Below are 22,335 nucleotides of genomic sequence, written 5' to 3'. Positions count from 1 at the left end.
CACTTTGTGGAAAGCTAATTGATGAAGTTAGATTTAGTATATTCTCTCTCACTCCATTTCTGCCACTGGCCTTGGCTTTCTACACTTTGTATTTTTTAAAAACGTCTTTTCTTTTCACCATCTGCAAAATGGGAATAAACTAGTCCCATATTTTGCATGTCTGTGAGTCCTGTATGAGAGAGAGCTTGTATGAAGATGCACAGGAGAACAGTGAAATTTCTCTCTGGAAAGAGTAGCCTTTCTTTCCTCTCTGGATTTAGTGTCACCCATTTCAGCCATCAGGAACATTTCTTTCCTAAATGAGAGTTTGTGCACCCGGGGTGGTGATAAAGATTGTGCAGATGAATTAGTGGGTGTGGGAAACAATAAGCAGTTGTATACCGCTTTATTATCAGTCATTTGCATGTTAATAAAGGAGTAACTGTACAATTGTGGCTATGAGGCACATATTCAGCTTTTATTAATGTAGTTGTTATCCTAAAATTTGCAAAGCACCACTTTTTCTCTATAATATTAGAAAGAATTTATTCCTTCAGTCATTCAGTAGTGGAACTAAGTTATCAAGGGATTAGAGAGAGCTTGGAGACTTGCAGCCTGACATTGGCTGAGTAGGCTCAGATCTCAGGATCGGGGTTCAAAGTCAGTGAAACTCATCTCCAATTAACTAGCAAAAGGTTGTAAGTGGATCTGTAGTTGAGTAGTGAAGTGCCAGTCCTAAATGAAAAAGCTAAGGAATAGCACCCAGGCCCCAAGTTCAACCCAGAATTGGCACACATGTGTGTGTGTGTGCACATGTGTGTGTGCACACACAACTACTTGCTGCTTACCATCATTAAATAAATTTTATCTTTACACTTCATGTGAAACGAGTTGACAAGCCTGTTCCACACTTCGAAAATTAGCATCTGTGAATGAAGATAGAAGAAAGTTACTCATTGAAAGCTGGTGGGTAATGGAGATGGTGGAGAAGGGCAGAGTTAGTAAGCAAGGGGGCTGATCCCACTAAACTACTGTATTTGCATGTGTGAAACACCTCCTTGTAACTCTTGAACAATGAGCATGCTAGGCTAGGGATACTAGTAAAAAGAGGACTGCTAATAGAGAGGGTAAAGAGGAGTGGATGGGTATGGTCCCAATAGTTTATGTCCAAGTGGTAAAATGGAACAGTGAAGCTTATTGAAAATGGTTTGGGAAAGGAGAAGGGGAGATGAGGGAGAGTGATAGCAGGGGTGAGGCCACATAAGCTACATTGTATGCATACATGGACATGTCAAATTGGAACTCCCTTGTACAACCAATTTTGTCTAATGGAAAAATGATGGTGGAGGGGGGACTGCTGGTAAATAGCACATCTCTCAAGACCTGGCAGTTCATTGTTAAAAGACAACTGGCATTGTATGTTACAAGGGACTGTCCAAACAACTGACTTTGTAAAAAGAAAAAGCAGCTGTATGAATAGATTCCATTGGAAGTATTATTCTGGCAAAATTAATTCAAATAGAAAACTTTAAGTTCCAAAAATATATTTTAAAAAGCAGGGTGCTCATTTTCTGGAACTTAATGCAGTACAGGTGATTTGTTAAATCCCACCCTGGCCAAATATAATTTTCTGCTGTGTAGCCTTGGCTGGAGAAAGCCCCTTTCTGCTTGTGTAGCCTTAGCTGGAGGAAGCAAGTGATAAAGCATGGCAAGAAGTAAACAATAGGAACAAGTGGGTTTTCTTTATCTTCTCTCAATTTGGTGAGGGAAATCCACTCCAGATCTACCTCCAATGGTTTTCTTAAGCAGTGTGAACAAAAGCTTTGGCTTAACACCTCAGACCTTCCACTAAATTTTACATGGCCCTTAAGAGCTCAGTTTGGGTAAGATTAGTTTGTCAGCAGTGCTGGGGAGGTTTTAGAGTGGTAACTGAGATTTTTTTGCTCTTGTTACAATGGTTCCAGTAAACACTAGAAGTAGGGCATGCATCTCCAGAGAAACTTGCAGGCCACCTTCAGTGATGAACATTTAAATGTAATCAGATATTCATTTGAGGAATCACATACTCATTAGATATAAACTACTGAGCACTCATAAGTCATGGACTATTATTTTATTTTTTTACAATTAGCCCTGGACTTTAATAGACATGGAGTAAATTATACAACTGCATGCACATGCACGTCACATGTACCCTAAGCCTCCATTTGAATAATACCTTTGGAAATAAGTAGTACTTTTAGAGTATTTCACTTGAGACATTAAAGGCTTTCTGTATTTCAAAATCAAATATTGCATGAACTGTCAAGTGTTCCTTTATTGAGTCTAGATATTACTAGATATTAGGAGTTTAGATATTCAACTACATCCTAATTATAGAACTTCTTTTTGAAAAAAAGTAATTGCACAAAGGGATTTCAGTTCAACAGATCAGACTATAAATGCAATGGATCTTGATTGATGTCATCTAGAATATTTGAGTAATCAAGAAAATCAAAATAAACTGGATCTGGGCACCTATGGGTCAGCCTTGGAATCCTAGCTTCACTGGAAGCCAGGTCAGATGATTGTGGTTCAAAGCTAATCAGGGCAGAAAAGACCATGGGACTCAATTAACCAGCCAAAAGCCAAGCTGGAGGCTTAATTCAAGAGGTAGAGTACCAGCCAAACAAGCAATCTAAGCTGCTAAAATGAAACAAACAAAAATGAAATTGTAGATAAATTGTGAAGGACATATGTTAAAGTCAATTTTCCTAAGTATATTTTAAGAGAAAGCTTTAAACATCATTTTAGTAAACATTTTATGACTTCTAATAAAATAAAGTTTCTGCTTTCCCAATCTACTTATTGTAAAAGCTTCTTTTCTAAGATTTTTATAGCTCATATATATCTAACTTTGCTTAGATTTTTCCAAGCTTAAAAATAATTCTGTTACTATGCCCAAGAAAAATTATTTGCAAATAATTTCTGATCATCATCCCTCTTGAGGAAGGAAGTAAAGATAAATTTAGCATGAACATTGTGGGTTGTATCTATTAATCACAGTTTATTATGTGCCAAATACATAAACGCCCTTTCATATTACTAAGTTAGTGACTGCCTCTGTGTCTGTGTCTCTGTGTCTGTCTCTGTGTCTGTCTTTGTGTCTCTATATCTGTGTCTGTGTCTCTGTCTGTGTCTCTGTCTCTGTGGTCTGTGTCTCTGTATCTGTCTGTCTGTCTGTCTCTGTCTCTGTCTGCCTCTGTCTGTTTCTGTCTCTGTCTGTCTCTCTGTCTCTGTCTCTCTTTGTCTCTCTGTCTCTCTCTGCTAATCCTAGGATTAAACTCAAGGCCCTGCACTTGCTAGGTAGGCATATTGTTAAATCCTAATAGTTGTATTATTTCTACTGATAGAGATGTTACCTTAAATGCTTAGTCTTGATTTCCTCTGACCATTACCATGTCAATAATATCTAATACTAAAATTGCTGCTAAAATACCTTATTGCCAGTAAGTAAAATGTGGGAATTAGTAACAATTTCATTTGATGACAGTTTTCAGTGAAAGCAGTGGTATTATTTCTGCTAATTCACTTGACACTGAAATAATGTCAATATACTGCACTGTAGTGATAATGGTAGGGTATTTGGGAAGAGGGATGCTGCTGAGAGACAGGACAGCACTGTTGATCAAAAACATGAGGAACTCAAATTTTCTGCTGCTACATAATTTGATCCGAAGGACAAATGGCTGCAGAATATGTAACCTAAAACCCCAGTAGTTCCCAAGAGAGAGGGTAGGAGGGGGTGGGGCAAATGAGTATTTACAAGTTAAGTGCCAGGCACACACTCTGTGTGGATAAGGCTTGCCTTCCCTCTGAACCACCTTAAGCTTGGAGGGGGAGAGAATGATAAGAGCATAGTGAATTGAGACTAGATAAGATGATGACATCATTTCTGTGCTTTATCAGGAATCCTTCTCATTCATTCTAACCACCCTTGCTGTGTGCTTAAGCCCTACAACCACAAGGGGAAAGTTAATTATCCTGGCAAGGTATTTGTAAATCTCTATTCTTTATTTCTTTCCTTCATGGGGCACTTTTAATAAGCAATTTCTCCCTTAGGTACAATGAGATACAGGACACACACTGGTAGGCATAATTTTGGAGAAGACTTCTAAGAATCTCCCCTCCTAGTCTACCCAAGCAGTGCGTCCAGCCATGGTGTGCTAGGCTCCAGGCCCATAGAACTGTGAGCCCAGAAATAGGTATTGTTTTAGGATACTAAGTTTGTGGTATGAAGCTGTAGAGAAGTACAGCAATATAAGCCATAGCAAACTACAGTAATACAGATACTTATCTCAGGGAACTGCTTCTCAGGGCCTGAGGGGAGAAAGAAAGAGGATTAAAGATGGATTTTGCAAGCAGTTCCTTCAAGAAATCTTATACTGGATGCCAAAAACAGATCAAGAATTCTGTTCTAACAAAAAATTATTTTATTAGATCAGGAGAATAGTCTCCAAAAACAAAAAAACAAAAACAAAACCCAAACCCAAAGTACCCTAGAAGAGCTTTGACAGAACATTTAACCTAAAATGAAAATATACTCAGTTGAATGTTTGTCTTTCATGACCAATAATAAAAATTTACCATTTTCAACAAGGAAGCACCCACTGTCTGAGCTGAAAGTCATACTATCATTTTTCCTCTTCCTCCTCCCCTCCCCAACTTCTTCCTCCATCCTCTTCTTTCTTTTGACCCACGTTCTTGCTATGTAGCTCACACTGGCCACAAACTCAACACCCTTCTGTCTCAGCCTTTCAAGTGCCTGGGTTATAGGTGCATGCATCACTATACCCACTGTCTGAAATGCCATTTGAAGATGCAAAGTATTTATTTTACAAATGATTCATTCTATTTGTGTCTACAGCTGTTCACAGTAGACAGTGAAATGAATGCCTGGTCATACTTCCTTCAATGAGCAAGCAGTGCTATTGTTATGTGTCCCCACTGTCACCTGGCAAGATGGCATGAACATGTATAAGCATCTCCAAAGAGAAGTTTCCTAGAGAATTCAACAGATCTGGGCAGGCTGACTTTTGAATTTGCCTACCTTTTTACAGTAATAATTGTTTACTATGTAATTTTGGATTAGTCAGTGTTTTCCAGACAGAACCAACAGGGCAGACATGTAGATAGGTGAGAAGAGATTTATTGGGGAGTTGGGTTGTGCAATTCTGGAAGCTGTCAAGTCTGGTGACTGACCCCCTGCAGGACAGAGAGGCCCTGAGGATGCTGGGAGTGTTGTTCATTGAGAATCTAAACACTTCAGCCTGACCAGGTGCTGGTGGCTCACTCCTGTAATCCTAGCTGTTTAGGAGGCTAAGATCTCAGGATCGAGATTCAAAGCAACCAGTCTAGTCAGGAAAGTCCATAAATTCTGATCTCCAATTAACCACCAGAAAGCTGGAAATTGAACTGTGACTCAAGTGGAAAACCTCTAGACCTGAGCAAAAAACCTAAGGGACAATGCTTAGGCCCTGCGTTCAAGCCCCAGTACTGGTTTGTGCACACATGCGTGTGCACACACATACATATGAAAACATGCTGCTTTTTACATACCCCTCTTCTGAGCTCACACCCTATTTTTCTCCCCAGTTTTTGTGAGATGTGCTTGAAGTTTGATAATGACCAGAAACATCTGCCAGGATATTGACTGGGATCTTACCAGAGGCTTTGTAGGAATCAGCTCTTATTCATATGTCAATGACCCCATAATCTTTCTAGCTTTCCAATCACAAAGACTACAGTAGCCTTCCCTCCTAACTACATACAAGCAGGTCACTTAATAGACATTGCATTTTCATTTGCTCTTAATATACTCAACTGGCCTTTTTGCCTTTTACACCTAGACTTATTTTCTTGAGGGAATACTGTATTTCTTCATATAGAGGCATTTCTGCTCTATGAAATGTTTTCCAAAAAACAAAAACAAAACAAAACAAAAAAAATCAAAGACACCTCACACTCTACCAAGTCATAGTCTAAGAATAATGGTTTCTATGTGTTAGAACAAAATAATCACTATACAACTAAAACCACACAATTACTAAAATGTGCATGTTTGTAGGAATCAGCTCTTATTCATATGTCAGTGGCCCCATAATCACCCTTCAAACATGCACACATATACACACCTAAGACACGTAGACTTCTAAAAATTGCAAGTACAATCTATGTGGTTATTATTGAGCTGGCTTTTCAATAAATGAAAGTTATTTGGTAGATATTTTTGGAAGGTTGAGGCTGTCGAGTTATAAGAACAAAATGCACAATAGAACAATGAAGTATCTCTAAGGCACTATCTAGTTCAACTGAGCCAAAAATAGTGTGAGGTACACAGTTATCATGGTAGGAGAGGGATTATGATATAAATGATTTGCACACTTGGCAGTGTTAATATACTTGACCTTCAAATATTCTTACTTGGAACCAAGCTTTAATGTACTGGGCGGAAAGAAATTATGTTTGAAGCAATGTGATTTTCTCATTTTACTGAAACAGCTCTTTCTTTTTTATTTTTGCATTGTAGAAACATATTATTTCTACTCCAACAGTTGATATTCTAATCCAGTCTTACAATTTCAAGGATGCTTGATAGCTAAGTAAACTTGGAACTTCACTTGTGCTTGATGTAATTACAACTGAGGCTTTTCATGCTAAATATTCTCCTAGCCCTAGCCAAGTGCCAGTGGCTCATGCTTATAATTCTAGATACTCAGAGGCTGAGATCTGAGGCTCATGATTCACAGCCAGCCTGGGAAGAAAAGTCCATTTAACTACCAAAGGGAAAAAAAAAAAGCCAGAAGTAGAGTTGTGGTTCAAGTGGTAGAATGCTAGCTTTGAGAAGAAAAGCTCAGGGACAAAGCCCCAGGACTGGCATGCACATGAGCTCATACAACCCCCCCCCCCCCCCACACACACACAGTTCTTTTAGGAAAGCTATATGGTCTCAAGTTTTTAGTTGCTTTCTTGGTGTCATGCCTTAATATCTATTTTAGATCTTTCTACTAATGTTCAGATTATATATGTTGAGTAGAAATTTCTATTTAAATAGCATGTGGGCACCTTGAAGCCAACATATCCAAAATTTGATGTAACAGTACATTGAGACAAACTGTATTCTCATCTGCTCAGTTCATGAAGAATATTGAAGGCTGTAGATATGTCTCCATTGGTAGAGCAACTGCCTAGAAAACACAAGGTCCTGAGTTCAAATACCACTACTGGGCTGGGAATGTGGCTTAGTGGTAAAGTACTTGCCTAGCATGAGTGAAGGTTTGATTCCTCAGTACCACATAAAAAGGAAAAGCCAGAAGTGGTGCTGTGGCTCAAGAGGTAGAATGCTAGTCTTTAGCAAAAAAGAGCCAGGCCTTGTGTCCAAGCCCCAGGACTGGCAAAAACAAAAACAAAGCCAAAGTCCACCAATACTTCCATAAGAAAGGAAAATATTGACATTAGCAATGAAAATGATCTCTGTAGTCCTCAAAGCCTACATTTCCCTATTCCCCCTGCCTGTATTCTGGTTCAGTTTTATATGAGAGGCAAGGCCCATGTTCTGTGATTGTTTTAACTCTCTCTTTCTCTCTCTCTCTCTTTCTCCCTCTCTCCCTCCCTTCCTCCCTCCCCCTCCCCCTCTCTCTTTTGCCAGTCTCGGGGCTTGAACTCAGGCCCTGAGCATCCTTGTCTGTTTTGTGTGTATTCTCAATCAGGACTTTTCTGGCTCCTTCATGTGGCTAGCTTCCCAAGGCAGGAATTTACCATATTTTCCAGGTCTTCATATAGTTTGGGCCTCACATTTGAGCAAATTGGTATTTGTGCTGCGGTGAAGTATAGCTACAACCATTGACCCTGGGTTATTAGTCTTCTCCTTGACCTTGTGGCTATCATTATTTGGAAGAAAGTCACTAATTCCATTCTCTCTTCCCAGAATAGTGAAATTTTTTCGCTCTAAGTAGAAATTTCCAGGATGTTGGGGCTTTCTCAATGATATACAAAGTATAGGAAACAGACTTTATGAAGGGCCTCTGATCCTGAATATAGAACTTCAGGTTTTCTTGATGAATCTCACATTTTCTATTCCTCCAGATGCTTTGCCAGCTCAGCAGTCATCTGTAGTTATGGCTTATACTTTGAATTTCTCCATTTGTAAATATCTTTGCACTAAGTGCCACAACTGAGCTTCTTTAACTTCTTTCCCTCCCTCCCTCCCTCCCTCCCTCCCTCCCTCCCTTCCTTCCTTCCTTCCTGTCTTTCTTTCTCTCTCTCCCTCCCTCCCTCTCTCCCTGCTCCATCCCACCTTCCCTCCCTCACCCCTCCCTTCATTCTTCCTTCCTTCCTTCCCTCTCCCTCTCCCTCTTCCTCTCTCTCTCCCTCCCTCCCTCCCTCTCTCTGTCTCTTTCTCTCTGTCTCTCTTTCTCTCTCTGTCTGTCTGTCTCTCTCTGTGTGTCTGTCTGCCTGCCTGTCTGTCTGTCTGTCTCCCTCTCTCTCTCTTTTGTGCCCTCCTGGGGCTCAAATTCAAAGCCTGATACTGTCTCTTACCTCCCCCCCCCACCACCGCAGTCCGGGGCTTGAACTCAGGGTCTAAGCACTGTCCTTGGCTTCCTTTTGCTCAAGGCTAGTACTCTTACCACCACAGCACCATTTTCAGCTTTTTTTCTGTTTATGTGGTGCTGAAGAATCAAACCCAGAGCTTCATGCATGCTAGGCAACAACTCTACCAGTAAGCTACGTTTCCAGCCCTGTCTCTTAGCTTTTGTGGCCCAAGGCTAGCATTCTATCACTTGCACCATAGGCTCACTTCTGTTTGGGCAGGTTAATTTTAGGTCAGAGTCCTACAGACTTTTCTGCTTCACCTAGCTTTGAAACCTTCTCCTGAGATCATGGCATTCATAAGAGCTAGGATCACAACTGTGAGCCACCAGCACCCAGGTTTCACTAGCTATTTTTTAGGATACAGTCTTACTTCCCGTGCAGGCAAGCATCTGAGGCTGATCTGCATGTATATAGTTGCTAGACTCAAAGGCATGAGTGCATGCATCTGGTTTCCCTCCATTGAGAAAGAATCTGATGGACTTCACTGTCCAGGCAGACCAGGCATCACAAGCCTCTCAATTTAAGCTTCCCATGTAGATTGTGTTTACAAGGGCCTCCCCATTAGGGACCAAGCTAGAATATCTTGAACTTCTCTGTTTGGGCTGACCTCAAACCTCTATTGTCTTATTCTTATCTTCCTCAAGTAGGTAAGATTACAATGTACCAGGGAATGTTATATGTTATATATGAGATGTATATTTCACATTCTCTTTATCTATTCATCTCTCAATAGAAAATTTATGTTGCTCCCATGTTGGCTATTTGAAGTGATATAATGAACATTGATTCTTAACCCCCCCCCTTCTTTATTGTCAAAGTGAGGTACAGAAGGGTTACAGTTTCATATGTAAGGCAAGTACATTTCTTTTCTTCTTTGGGGGGATTAAGGTATTACATATATTTCACAGTATGCATTTTGACATTCACAATGATGAAAATTGTTGGTCTACTCTACATAGCTTATGAAGTCTATGATCTTTAACAATGCAGACACTTTCTCCATTCCAGGTGATATGTACTTTACGTTTCTTTTGTTTAGCAACATCTGTTCCCTCCTTCACTCATTTCTTCCTTCCCAATCCTATCCATGAGATGCTTGTGAACATTGATTCTTGATGCATCCTGATTTCAATCCCCTGGTACAAATTCTCAGAAGTGGTATTTCTGGTAGTTCTCTTATTAATGTTTTGAGGAACCTCACTACTGTTTTCCAGAGTGACCATACCGTGTTAGGTTCTTATGATCAGTGTACCAGAATTCCAACTGCCCCATGTTCCCTTAAATTCTCTCCATCCTTTTGGTCCCTTTTCCTCACATAAACATGCTATTCTAAAAGGTGATCTCTCCATATGGCTTTTCACCAGAATTTCTCTGATAATTTTTGGAGACCTGTCTATTCAAGTTATTTGTCCTTAGCTCACTGTAGTGTATTCCTACTTTTATCCTTTTCTATTATGGTTGTTTACGAGTTGTTTCATTCATTTTTATAATTTTCAGGCTTCAACTTATCCTTCTTTCTCACTTATCTACCACAAAATACTGTATGTTGTCTTCAACTTTGATAAAAAAAATTTTCTGGACTAAAGTCTTGGCTTTAGTCCAAATTCACCTGCCTGAAGTCATTGGTTTTCTTTTTTTTTCTATCATTGAATTGTAAGAACTCCTTATACATTGTGCCCATGCTTTTGTTGTCATAACCATTAAATTCTGTTTTTCTCTATCTTTTTGGTATTTTTTTCTTTTTGGCTAGTAGGGGGGCTTGAATTTAGCGCCTGTGCACTGTCTCTCAGCTTTTATGCTCAAATCTAGCACTCTCCTACTTTGAGCCACAGTACCACTTCCAGTTTTCTGGTGCCTCATTAGAGATAAGAGTCTCATGGACTTTCCTGCCATGGGTGGCTTTGAACTGCGATTCTCACATTTCAGGCTCTTGAGTAGCTAGGATTACAGGCGTGAGCCACCAACACCTGTTGTCAACACTTATAGCATGAGATCACTTTTTCTAATATAAGTAAAAATTCATAATGGAGGGAAGCACATATCTTCATCTTGAATATACATTGAGTACATTTTGCAGTAGCAATCCAATTTGGTTTATCCAGATGTCTATGACTGCCTAAAACCATGCATTGGGTAATCTGTCTTTTCCACATTGATATGGAATAACATATAGATTTTCTAAACCAAAAATTGATGCAAGGTATTTTTCAGACAAATCCTCACCTACTTTTTGCCCCCATCATACATATACCCTCACTGTATCTAAAGCTCCATTTTTCTGCTGGGTTAATTTAAACACATCTGCATGACAGTTGTCACTCAGGACCTCTTGGGATATTTCTACCATCACCTCATCATGGGGAAGTACACCAAAGAATGCTTGAGGTGTTCAGCCCAGGGACCATTCCTGGACATAGGATGGTGAAACAGATTTTAAGGCCCACTCAATCTATGAATTTGCCTATGAACTAAGCCGAGTCAATGTGTTCAGAGAAGTGTTAAAGAAGTGGGTGTGATCAGTGATTTTAACTACCAGACCATAATGGCAGCCATTCAAAATTTTCCTGACAGTCCTTGAGTATTTCTTTGAGATAGTTGAAAATTTTCATGTACTCACAAAGTTAGCAAGTGAGATGCACTGTAGTGTTTTGGTCAAAGTAAATGGCTGGCAGGTAGAAGGCCTGGTTTTCTAGTCATATGACTACAATTCTATTATATAATTTGTTAATTAAAAACTTTTTTAACAGGTAAATAGAATCCCTGTTATGCGAAAAGAATTCTTCTAGTCAGAGCACTAACTCTGAGCATTTTCACCCAAAGCTGGTAAGTACTCTACCTCAATTTCAGATATTATGTTCTTAAGTTTATTTAAAAAATGAGCTTATGTGGAATGGAATAAATAATTGCGACTTGGAAAGTGAATATGGCCATCTCTAAATTCCAAATCAGAACACATGCTCTGTGATGTACCATAACTCCACTGTAAGCCTTTGTCTAGTAATTCTAATCACTGATGAAGTTCTTTGTGTTGATGTGGGAATAATAGATTGAACAAAGGTGATGGTTCACAACTATTTTTTTTCTTTTTTTGCAATACATTTAAGACTAGAAGTGTGTCCACATAGTAGCCTAGAAACAAAGCATCATGTCTAACTGATCCTACCTCTCTTCTTATCCATCATATGACTCTTCCCTAGGGTACTTTCTTTTCTTTTTTCTGCTCAGATTCTCATCCCAATAGTTCATAAATGCTTAGGAAGGGATGCATGCTTGAGCTTTCACACCAATGACTTCAGGCAGGTGAATTTGGGCTAAAGGCAAGAAGACTTTAGTCCAGAAATTTTTTTTTATCAAAGTTGAAGATAAGACAACATACAATATTTTGTGGTAGATAAGTGAGAAAGAAGGATAAGTTGAAGCCTGAAAATTATAAAAGTGAATGAAACAACTCGTAAACAACCATAATAGAGGCTGGGGATATGGCCTAGTGGCAAGAGTGCTTGCCTCGTATACGTGAGGCCCTGGGTTCAATTCCCCAGCACCACATATACAAAAAAAATGGCCAGAAGTGGCGCTGTGGCTCAAGTGGCAGAGTGCTAGCCTTGAGCAAAAAGAAGCCAGGGACAGTGCTCAGGCCCTGAGTCCAAGCCCCAGGACTGGCCAAAAAAAACCAAACAAAAAACCATAATAGAAAAGGATAAAAGTAGGAATACACTACAATGAGCTAAGCTACTAGGAATATGATTCAATGAACTAAGGTAATTAGGCTGCTCAGATTTGTAGGAGGAATGTGACAATCTCAATTTCTGGAATATAAAATGTGGAAGGTGGGCCATAATTAGAACAGACTCATGGGCATATGACAGTGTAGATTTATGGCATAATCATGCTGGTCACTGTCTCTATACTATGCATTTATTTTTTCATAGTCCTAGAAAAATATCTACTTATTTAAAAAATTCCATTAAGAACTGACAGAGATTAGAGATTTTACATTTTTAGGTATTTTTGAAAGAGTAAAAATAAGTGAACAAAATTACAATTATACAAGATATAATTCTTTCACAGTACAATGACTTCCTGGGGCAATGACCAACAAGGTTGTCATTTTATTTTATATTTACTTTTGTCATTTGTGGACCTTGAATAGGGGCCTGAGCCCTGCCTCTGAGCATTTTCACCCAGTGCTAGTAAGTACTCTACCTCTTTGAGCCATCACACCACTTCTGGTTTTCGGGTGGTTCATTGGAGATACGAGTCTTATGGACTTTCCTGCCTAGGCTAGCTTTGAACTTTAATCCTCAGATCTCAGCCTCCTGAGTAGCTAGGATTACAGGTAAAAAATGACATTTTAGTTGCTTCTCATGATGTAGATGGGTGAGTACTCTGGTCTAAGCAATTAACATGTCTATTGTGCATCTAAAAATCAAAGAATATTTCAGTGGAATAATTCACATTTTATTGGGATAAATAAAATTCAAAACATGTATACAGTACCTTAATAAGGAAAGAGAAATCTTCCACCTTGATCAAACAGAGACAAAGACTCAACAGTAACAAGCAGTTTATATTACCATTTTCTTCTCATAGTTCTCAACTAGGATTTACTACTGTAGTTTTTGAAAGGATTTAGACCATATTTCCAATTTATATATAATTAGAAGTCACTATAATTCAAATCTCTGAACTGATTTGTACCAAATAATCCAGTCTAAATCTTCCAGCCTGAAAAAAATGTTTTAAAATAGTTTCACAATGTTATTCATGTACCACAAAGAGTTCTCAAAATCATAAGTTTTAGGAACAAGTATTCTCAAATATTCTGTGAGTGATTTGCAGAGTGAAGAGACAAAGAGAGGAGAGGAGGGAGAGAAGAAAGAGGGAGGGAGAGGCAGAAATAGGATCGAGAGAGAGAGGAAGAGCAAGGACAGGGAGAAAGATAGAGAAGCTCAATCAAAGTTTGAGTCTGATGATGAATCTAATGTGCAGGGGTTCCACGTTGAGTCATAATTGGCTTTGTGCTGGATCATAGATGTCCATTGGTGACATCAGGCACAGAGGAGAATAAGAGTTTCTTATAATAACAACACAACAACTTTATCGCCCACTTGTTATTTCAAATAATAGAACTACAGGGAGGGCTTTGTTAATTCTGGCACAGACACCCTTGAGAAGATGTCTACAATAGATTTGATGGAGAACCTCCGGGAAGAGCTCACCTGTTTCATCTGCTTGGACTATTTCAACAGCCCAGTGACCACTGAATGTGGGCACAGCTTTTGTCTCAGGTGTCTCCTCAAGAACTGGGAGGAACATAACACACCTTTATCTTGTCCTGAGTGCTGGAGGACTTTGGGAGGACCACATTTCCAGGCCAATGAACGCCTGGGAAGGCTGGCAAGCATTGGCAGGCAGCTCAGATCCCAGGTGCTGCAGAATGAAGAGGAGCCAGGCGGCGGTGGAAAAATGGCATCTGCTACTAGAGTGTTCTCTGATGATGAGCAGAGTGTCATTGCTTTCTCAACGCAGAGTCATGGAATAGACAGAGGCTATCTCTCCAGTGAGGCTGAGGAGCAACACAAAGTAAGATGGATGTACAAATCTCAGAATACAAATCAGGTCCTGTCACTTAACTCTTCTAATATCTGTTGGTGACACCTCAGACATTATACCGTGAAGTTGTGTGGATCCTGTGGTCTTCCTGTGGTCTAGAGTCCTTGTCACCTTCTACCTGTCAATTTTCAATGTTCTCTTTTTTTTAAAGTTTTTTTTAATATATATTTTTTTATTATCAAACTGAATTACAGAGGTTACAGTTTTCTACATTAGGCATTGGATACATTTCTTGTACTGTTTGTTACCTCGTCCCTCATTCCCCCTCCCCCCTCCCCCTTTCAAGGTTCTCTGGATGAATGGTTGCTCTTCTCATTTGCCTCATGCTTATTTCTGTTGCAGGAGAAACTCCAGGATATCCTAAATCTTCTGCGAAAAAAGAAGAAGGAAGTTCAGGCTATACTGACTCATGAGAAGGAGAGAGTGATCCTATGTAAGGTCAGTCTTTACCTAAGTTTTGACTCTTGTCTGATTCTGTGCAGGGAACTAGGGAGAAGCTAGAGTTATGTCCAGGGTTCCATTTCTAGTCCTGTAGTACTGTTCCTTAATTTGAGCTGCCTGTTGCTGCCTATCCACTGTGAAATCATACAACTCAGCTCAAATTCATGCTCCTTAGGCAGATTTATTTGCATTTTTCTTTGTGTACCTAAGCAACTTTGGCTATAACTATATACAATCTAAAATACAGATTATAGGAATACTTCATAGGATAGAAATGAGTTTTAAAAAGAAATCTCATGGATGAGAATGTGGTTTAGTGGTAGAGTGCTTGTCTAGCATGCATGAAGCCCTAGGTTTGAGTCTTCAGTGCCACATAAACAGAAAAACCTGGAATGTACTGTGGCTCAAGTGGTAGAGTGCTAGCCTTTAACAAAAGAAGCTCAGGGACAGTGTCCCATGCTTCGAGTTCAAGGCCAGGACTGGTTAAAAAAAAAGACTATCTTAAGTGTTGTGGGGGAAAAAGAATGATGCAAATTAAGCTGGAATCTGGTAGTTCATGTTTATAATCCTAGCTACTCAAGAGGCTGAGATCTGAGGATCATAGTTTGAAGCCTGCTGAAGCAGGAAAGTCCATGAGACTCTTATTTCCAATAAAGTACCCCCAAAAACCAGAAGTGGAGCTCCTGGGCCTGAGTTCAAACCCCAGCACACACACACACACACACACACACACACACACACACACACACACGCACACATGCAAATTGAAAAGAAATAAAGAGAATGTGATATAAATCCATATTAATAGTTTTAATGATACCCAAACATCTAGTTAGTCATGAATTTGGATATGAGTTACCCAGAAGTCAAAGCAAAGAAGCAAATGTTTAAGTCTAAAAACATGAGTAGTCAAATATTTCTGGAGTTCTTAGATGTGACTATGTATGATGTAAATATATATGATGTAAATTTCTGTTTCTACTATATGAGGCAATGTTCACTTTGACATTCACTGATTAAATATTTGTTGAATAAATGGGAACATATAGTTTTTCCTCATTGGTCCCCTTTCTTTTGCTTCCCCTCCCCATTTGCATATATGTGCATTTTTTTTCATTTCTTCTAGTAGAATGACATTTTATTAGAACAGAAATTTTGGTTTTGTTTATTAAGATCTATAGAATATTTACCCATGAAATTATCAAAGCCCATCCAGCTAGTTACGGTTAAGGAATTTTCACAGCAGAACTACTGTAACTATTTGTAGGCACTAAAAATGTGCAGATATCTTGGAAAAAGCATTTCTGTTACTAACTCAATTGCGTGTGTGTGTGTGTGTGTGTGTGTGTGTGTGTGTGTGTGTGTGTGATGTTAGGAAGAGACAAAAACTTTTAAACAGGTTGTTGTGTCGGAATACATGAAAATGCACCAGTTCCTAAAGGAAGAAGAGCAGCTGCAGCTGCAGCTACTGGAGAAGAAGGAGAAAGAGAACATGAAGAAACTAAAGGACAATGAGATCCAGCTGACCCAGCAAGTCAGAAAACTGAGCAAAATGATTGGACATATAGAATCCACATGTCAGAACTCCACTCTAGAATCTTTTGAGGTAAGGCTAAAATTCATGAGATGGTTGGAAACAAAACAACAACAAAAAAAAACAGAAAAAAAACCCATAATAACTCATAGTATTTCAAGACATAGGAAAACTAGTTTTCAAAAAAAAATGGCATTCTATATTTCAAAAAGGTATTAGAGAGTAATAAAGGGGGTGAATATGATCGACATACATATTACATGGTGTATGTAAATTTCAAAAAACATTTGCCTTTTATAATTGGTATAATGCTAACAAAAATGTCTTGAAAAATGGGAGAAAATTAAGAAAAAATAATAGAAAAATACCCATCCCCAAATGAGCTCAATGTGTCCTCAAATTCCTCTACTCCTACCTCTCTGTAATGTTCCTTTATATGTGTATTTTATTAGGTTGATATATAAACACTTATTATATCCTGGATCCATTAAGTTTAGCATTCTGAAGGACATAATGAGCACAAGCACTACTACAACATAGATTGAAGTAATTGTCCTCTGTCATTTATAATAATATTTTATAGTAACACTCATTAAAAATTCAGACACGTTACAGGAATGCTATTTGCCCATTAAACAATGAACTTTTGAAGGAAGCCAAGTGTTCTGTGAGACCACCTTTGCTCTGCAACATTCCTAGGCTATAGCATTGTTCATAGATCCATTGTCTGAGCCATTGGACAAATGACATTGCACATGTGAGCCAATCTCGGCTTCAAGACTGATCCCATAGGATGTTGCTATTTAATTTAGTGGCTTGCACTAAAAAAAGATTCCCACTTTATGCAGGCTCAATTTATTTTGAAAGTATTTTTTAATTTGTGGGAATTGAATCCAGAGCCTTGGACATGATAACAAGTGGGCTACCACTGGACTGCATCCTGACCTCTTACTCTCACTCTCACTGAACCAACTTCCATCTTTATGAAACATTAAATAACCAAACTAGTATGTAGTTTCTTTGATAATAATACTAGGTACATTAAACTTAATGTGACATCATGACATAGTGATATGACCAGAAAAAGAATAATGCATGCTCCTGTCATATATGAAACATCTCAGGTTCACCAAACAAACATCCCTGGAAGAAATTGGTGAATTTTCCCCTTCACTATTCCTCCTTCTGAAGTTGGTCTAGAACAATGGGGAGGAGATTTTGTGAATGTTACAATGGGTTGTATCTGAAATGGGTTCAGCTTTTACTAGTCATTGACATGAATAAATGCTAACCTTCTTTCTTTTATACCCTCAGGAAGTAAGAGAAGCCCTGGAAAGGTAGGTTGCCATTCTCTGTGGAGTTAGGCAGGAGATGGGATCTGGTAATGATGAGAAATGGGTGATGCAGGTGTTTGGGCAACTGGCAAAATTAGATAGACTGCCAAGTTGGAGTGGGTTGTACTATTCGAAGAGGAGAGAGTGAGGGCCTCTGCTCATTGTTTTGTAGGAGTGAGACACTCTTGCTCCAGTGTCCAGAGGCCACCATCACAGAGCTGAGTCTGTGTCATGTCACTGGAATGAGGGCGATGCTAAGAAAATTCAGCAGTAAGTCGAGCTGGTTTGTCAAACCTCTAGGGATAATCATAGTTAAGTTATGTTAAAGGATACATAATTGAACTCTTTGCTTCTTCTAACATAGTGCTTACCACTTGCACTAGGATCTCAGGTAAGGTATAGTGGGTTACTTCTAAACACTGGGCTGGGGTCTCAAGCTATGTGCGCTCTTGAGCGAGAGAAGTATTGAGACTTGCTTGATGTTGTGTTTGGCTTTGTTTTCTGTCTAAGAAGTTTCGTGTCCGTGTGTGTGTGTGTGTGTGTGTGTGTGTGTGTGTGTGTGTGTGTGAGTACTGAGAGCTTAACTCAGGGCTTTGTGGCCTGGGTCTACCACTGGAGTCACACTTCCAGCTATATTTGTTTTTATTGTTCTGTGTTGTGTTCAGTGTTGTCACAGACAACATACTGTCCTCATACTGAGGACTCTTCATTTCTAGCTCTGTTCCTATTTGGCTAGATAAAAGCTGACAAAACTGTGTGTGGTAGCTATAATTCTAGCACTTTAGAGGCTTAGTCAGGAGATTTGAGAGTTCAGAAAAGAAAAGCAAACATCATCAACAACAAAAATAAAAACAACAAAACAACCCCCCGAAAAGCTGACTTAAATTCCAGTAAAGGAACAAAGAATAATTCATTGATAATGTGCATTTAGACTAGCAGGGCCAAAATAGATTAACCAGAGGTCTCAATTTTAATTCTTAACTTTTATCTCATTGACAGTCTGCATTCAAGGGCAGATCCAGTGAGCTTTGAGTTCAACATTTATTTGATATGTGTCTACACTCAGCTCACTTCTATGCCATTGAGCTCTTACAACAATTAATGAGTCCAATAGTGCTTTTACTTTTGTTTATTTGTTTTGTTTTTGTTGCCAGTCCTGGGGCGTGGACCCAGGGCCTGAGAACTGTCCCTGGCTTCTTTTAGCTCAAGGCTAGCACTCTCCCTCTTGAGCCACAGCACCACTTCTGGCTTTTTCTTTTTTTTCTACCCTGGAATTTTATTTAAACAGTAAATCTATGAAGTTTATAACTGAAACAAAAAAAATCAACAACATTCATATTACAAAATTCACAATTATGAACAGGAACAAGTAATTATCAAAATCACACTGGAAATCTAATGGCATATTCCATCATATTATTAATGCATAAATTAGTATTAAAAAGGTAAGAAAAACATTTTTATTTTACTAAAAGAATAGCCCACTGTTGAGCCAGACGGAAAGAAACATGGACTCTATGGTCTCCCTCATAGGGAATAATTAGCACAGGTTTAGGTTAGTCACAGCAGAGGATCACAAGAGCCCAGTAGCTATACCCTTACGAACACAAAAGATGATGCTATGCTAAGTGAAATGAACTCCATGTTATGGAAACGACTGTTATATCACTATTGTAATTACTTTCAACATGCCATGTGAAACCGTAGCTTCTATTATTGATGATCCTCCTGTATCCCCTTCCTGTAGTTGTACCTGCACTATCACTGTATCTTATCTGAGTACATTGGAAACCCTGTATGCAGGTATTAGAACTAGGAAACTGAAAGGGAATACCAAAATCGAGAGACACAGGGTAAAAAGGACAAACGATTACAAAAGCAATACTTGCAAAACTGTTTAGTGTAAATCTACTGAACAACTCATGGGGGGAAAGGGAAAGGGGAAAGGGGGAGGGGGAAATGAGGGAGGAGGTAACAAACAGTACAAGAAATGTATCCAATGCCTAACGTATGAAACTGTAACCGCTCTGTATATAAGTTTGACAATAAAAAAAAAATTCTTCTCCTTCCAAGCCTAAAACAAACTAACAAACAAAAGAATAGCCCACTGTTAAAAGTTTTTTTTTTTTTTTTTTTAAATTCTAATGCACAACACAATCAGTTCAGGGGCTTTTGTTTGAACAAATGATCCCATAGTCTTTTCCACATGCTCCTAAACAATCTGCTAGGTTTAACTGATCACATGCTTCAAAATGGGGATGGTTTTTCACATTTGCTGCTTGTAATTCCTAAGTGGTCGATCATTAGTATTTTCACTTCTGGGTAAGAGAAAAGGCATTTTGGTCCATCCATTCACCTACCCGCTCCTGGAGGACATTAACCAACTCTGCTATCACGAAGACGTGAGTGTCATCGATGTCTTGATGAACTTCTTCCCCAGCGTGTTGGACTCATCCAAGTACAAGAGGAACTGCTTCAGGGCAGGATCGCATTCTATAAGCACTCCTCTCAAGACGTTGACCATCTTTTCCCAGTCAGAAGGTGCAGATGGCCTCAAGAATGCCTACTTTCCCCAGTTGCTCAGAGGCTCCGAACGCATACCTTCTGCAGCTGCTCTCGCCCCACCCTGGCGTCTGGCTTTTCCTATATATGTGGTGCTGAGGAATCAAACCCAGGGCTTCATGTATACGAGGCGAACACTTTACCATTGGCCATATTTCCAGCCCTGGGCCCCTTATTTCTGACCAGAGAATTAGCAGAAGTTGAAGGCTACAGGAACGGAAGTTGGGGTACACTAGCTGGAGCTGAGCATGACACCATAACAAATGGTATTTTTAATTTTGACAATTCCTGATTGTTATGAACCCCAGTTTCCCTTTCACATAAACAGAAAATTTGCTAATACTTGAAATGATTGAATGTGATAATGCATAGAAATTAATTGGCACATTTAGAGGAATTCAGCAAATGATCATTGCCAACATCTCTCCCCTATCCAAACCAAAGAACCTGGAGAACCATAACTAGCATGAGCATCAGTGGCAAAAGGTTTTCTTCGGTAATTAAATGGCACTAAGTTGCCAAACTCTTTTGTAGATAGAAGAGCTTTTGGTGCACTGTCAGATTCTTCTTTCCCTCTCAGATGGGAGATATATATATTCTCCACTGGACTCCTAAATACTTTCCTTTAAGAGCCTCACTCCTTGTTTTGCTAAACAGTGAAAAATTAGTTCAGAGATTCTGTTCTAAATAGGCCTACCCACAATACAATCACTCACATTTCAGTGGTTTCTTTTTGTTTCGATACCAGATATTGTAAACTAGACCAGGCTGGCCTTGATCCTATGATCTTCCTGCCTCACCTTCTAGAATGTTGAGATTACATCTGTGCACCAACATGCCTGGCTTTCAATTAAATTACATTGGATGAATGGGAACAGTAGGATGGATTTAGTTTAAGCGCTGTATCTATAGGAGGGAGGGTTTGTAAGAATATTAAAGGAAGGTTCACTCTGTTCTCTTTTTGCAGCAGAAATAACTCTGGACCCAGCCACTGCCAATGCCTACCTGCTGTTGTCTGAGGATCTGAAAAGTGTGAAATATGGTGGAATCAGACAGCAGCTACCTGACAACCCAGAGAGATTTGATCAGTCTGCTACTGTGTTGGGAGCTCAGATCTTCACCTGTGGGAGACACTATTGGGAGGTGGAAGTTGGAAACAAGACCGAGTGGGAAGTGGGTATTTGCAAGGACTCTGTGAGCAGGAAAGGGAACCTGCCCAAGCCTCCAGGAGACCTCTTCTCACTTATCGGTTTAAAAATCGGAGATGATTATAGTCTTTGGGTATCATCACCTTTGAAAGGCCAACATGTCCGAGAGCCTGTGCATAAAGTCGGTGTTTTCTTAGATTATGAATCAGGACATATAGCATTCTACAATGTGACAGATGAGTCCCTCATCTACAGCTTCCCTTCAGCCTCCTTCCACGAGGCTCTTAGGCCAATCTTTTCCCCTTGCCTCCCAAATGAGGGGACAAATATAGACCCTCTTACCATCTGCTCACTGAATAGTCACATCTGAAAGACCTACCTGGGCCCTCCACTAAGGACATGGTCTATGACCATCAAGTGACTACTCATTAAGATGATTATTGCAAGCCTTCACAGCAGATGATTGGAAAGAAAATTCCCATCCTCCCCATAGAATTCCTGTGAACCTGAGCCCCCAACAAAGCACCAATTAGAAAATCAATTCAACATCAATAATGAGAGCTGGTCATATTCTGTGTCTACACATGTTCATTATCTAGCCTATCTGGTGCCCATGCTGGTCAATCAAAATACACAGGGAGAATTAGCCCCTACGATTCTGAATACCACAGCCAGAGGCAGCTTTATAAACACATGTCATTTGTTCAAGTCTATTTATTTATTTGATTCTTAAAACTATATCATTGTTGTTGTTTTCAACATGTCATGGGAAATTATGCCCTTTTTCTTTTGTATTTCTTCCCTATGGTTTTACCCTGATATTACTGTAACTGATTTTAGTGCCCTGGATACTGTATACACATGTATTAAAACTAGGGAAGGGAAAGGGAATACCAAAATCAAGAGAAAAAAGATAAAAAGACAAACAATTCCAAAAGCAATACTTACAAAACTGTTTGGTGTAAACCAATTATACAACTCATAAGGGTGAGAGGGAAAGGGAGAGGTGGGAAAGGGGGGATATGAAACTGTAACCAACCCCTCTGTACTTCACTTTGACAAGAAAGGGTAAAACCTAAAGTCACATATGGAA

General features: G+C 39.3%; 1 protein-coding gene and 1 pseudogene across 1 annotated transcript; one reads left to right on the top strand and one right to left on the bottom strand.

The window, feature by feature from the left end:
- Positions 1 to 13,785: 13,785 nt before the first annotated feature.
- Positions 13,786 to 21,612, top strand: Triml1 (tripartite motif family like 1). Its single transcript, XM_048330751.1, has 6 exons — positions 13,786 to 14,193; positions 14,566 to 14,661; positions 16,040 to 16,270; positions 17,513 to 17,535; positions 17,705 to 17,802; positions 21,062 to 21,612. The coding sequence occupies exons 1-6, from the start codon at positions 13,786 to 13,788 to the stop codon at positions 21,610 to 21,612; spliced, it is 1,407 nt and encodes a 468-aa protein (XP_048186708.1).
- On the bottom strand, positions 19,845 to 20,132 carry LOC125339557 (annotated as a pseudogene).
- Positions 21,613 to 22,335: the final 723 nt, after the last annotated feature.

Source organism: Perognathus longimembris, chromosome 21 (assembly GCF_023159225.1).
Source record: "Perognathus longimembris pacificus isolate PPM17 chromosome 21, ASM2315922v1, whole genome shotgun sequence".
Classification (NCBI taxonomy): domain Eukaryota; kingdom Metazoa; phylum Chordata; class Mammalia; order Rodentia; family Heteromyidae; genus Perognathus; species Perognathus longimembris.
Note: the sequence above shows the minus strand (reverse complement) of the source record. Positions and strands in the feature narration are given on the sequence as shown.

Coding starts and splice junctions, on each gene's coding strand:
- Triml1 (XM_048330751.1), top strand. CDS start 13,786: ATGTCTACAATAGATTTGATGGAGAACCTCCGGGAAGAGCTCACCTGT. Junction 14,194..14,565: donor AGGCTGAGGAGCAACACAAA/GTAAGATGGATG, acceptor TTTCTGTTGCAG/GAGAAACTCCAGGATATCCT. Junction 17,803..21,061: donor GATGCTAAGAAAATTCAGCA/GTAAGTCGAGCT, acceptor CTCTTTTTGCAG/CAGAAATAACTCTGGACCCA.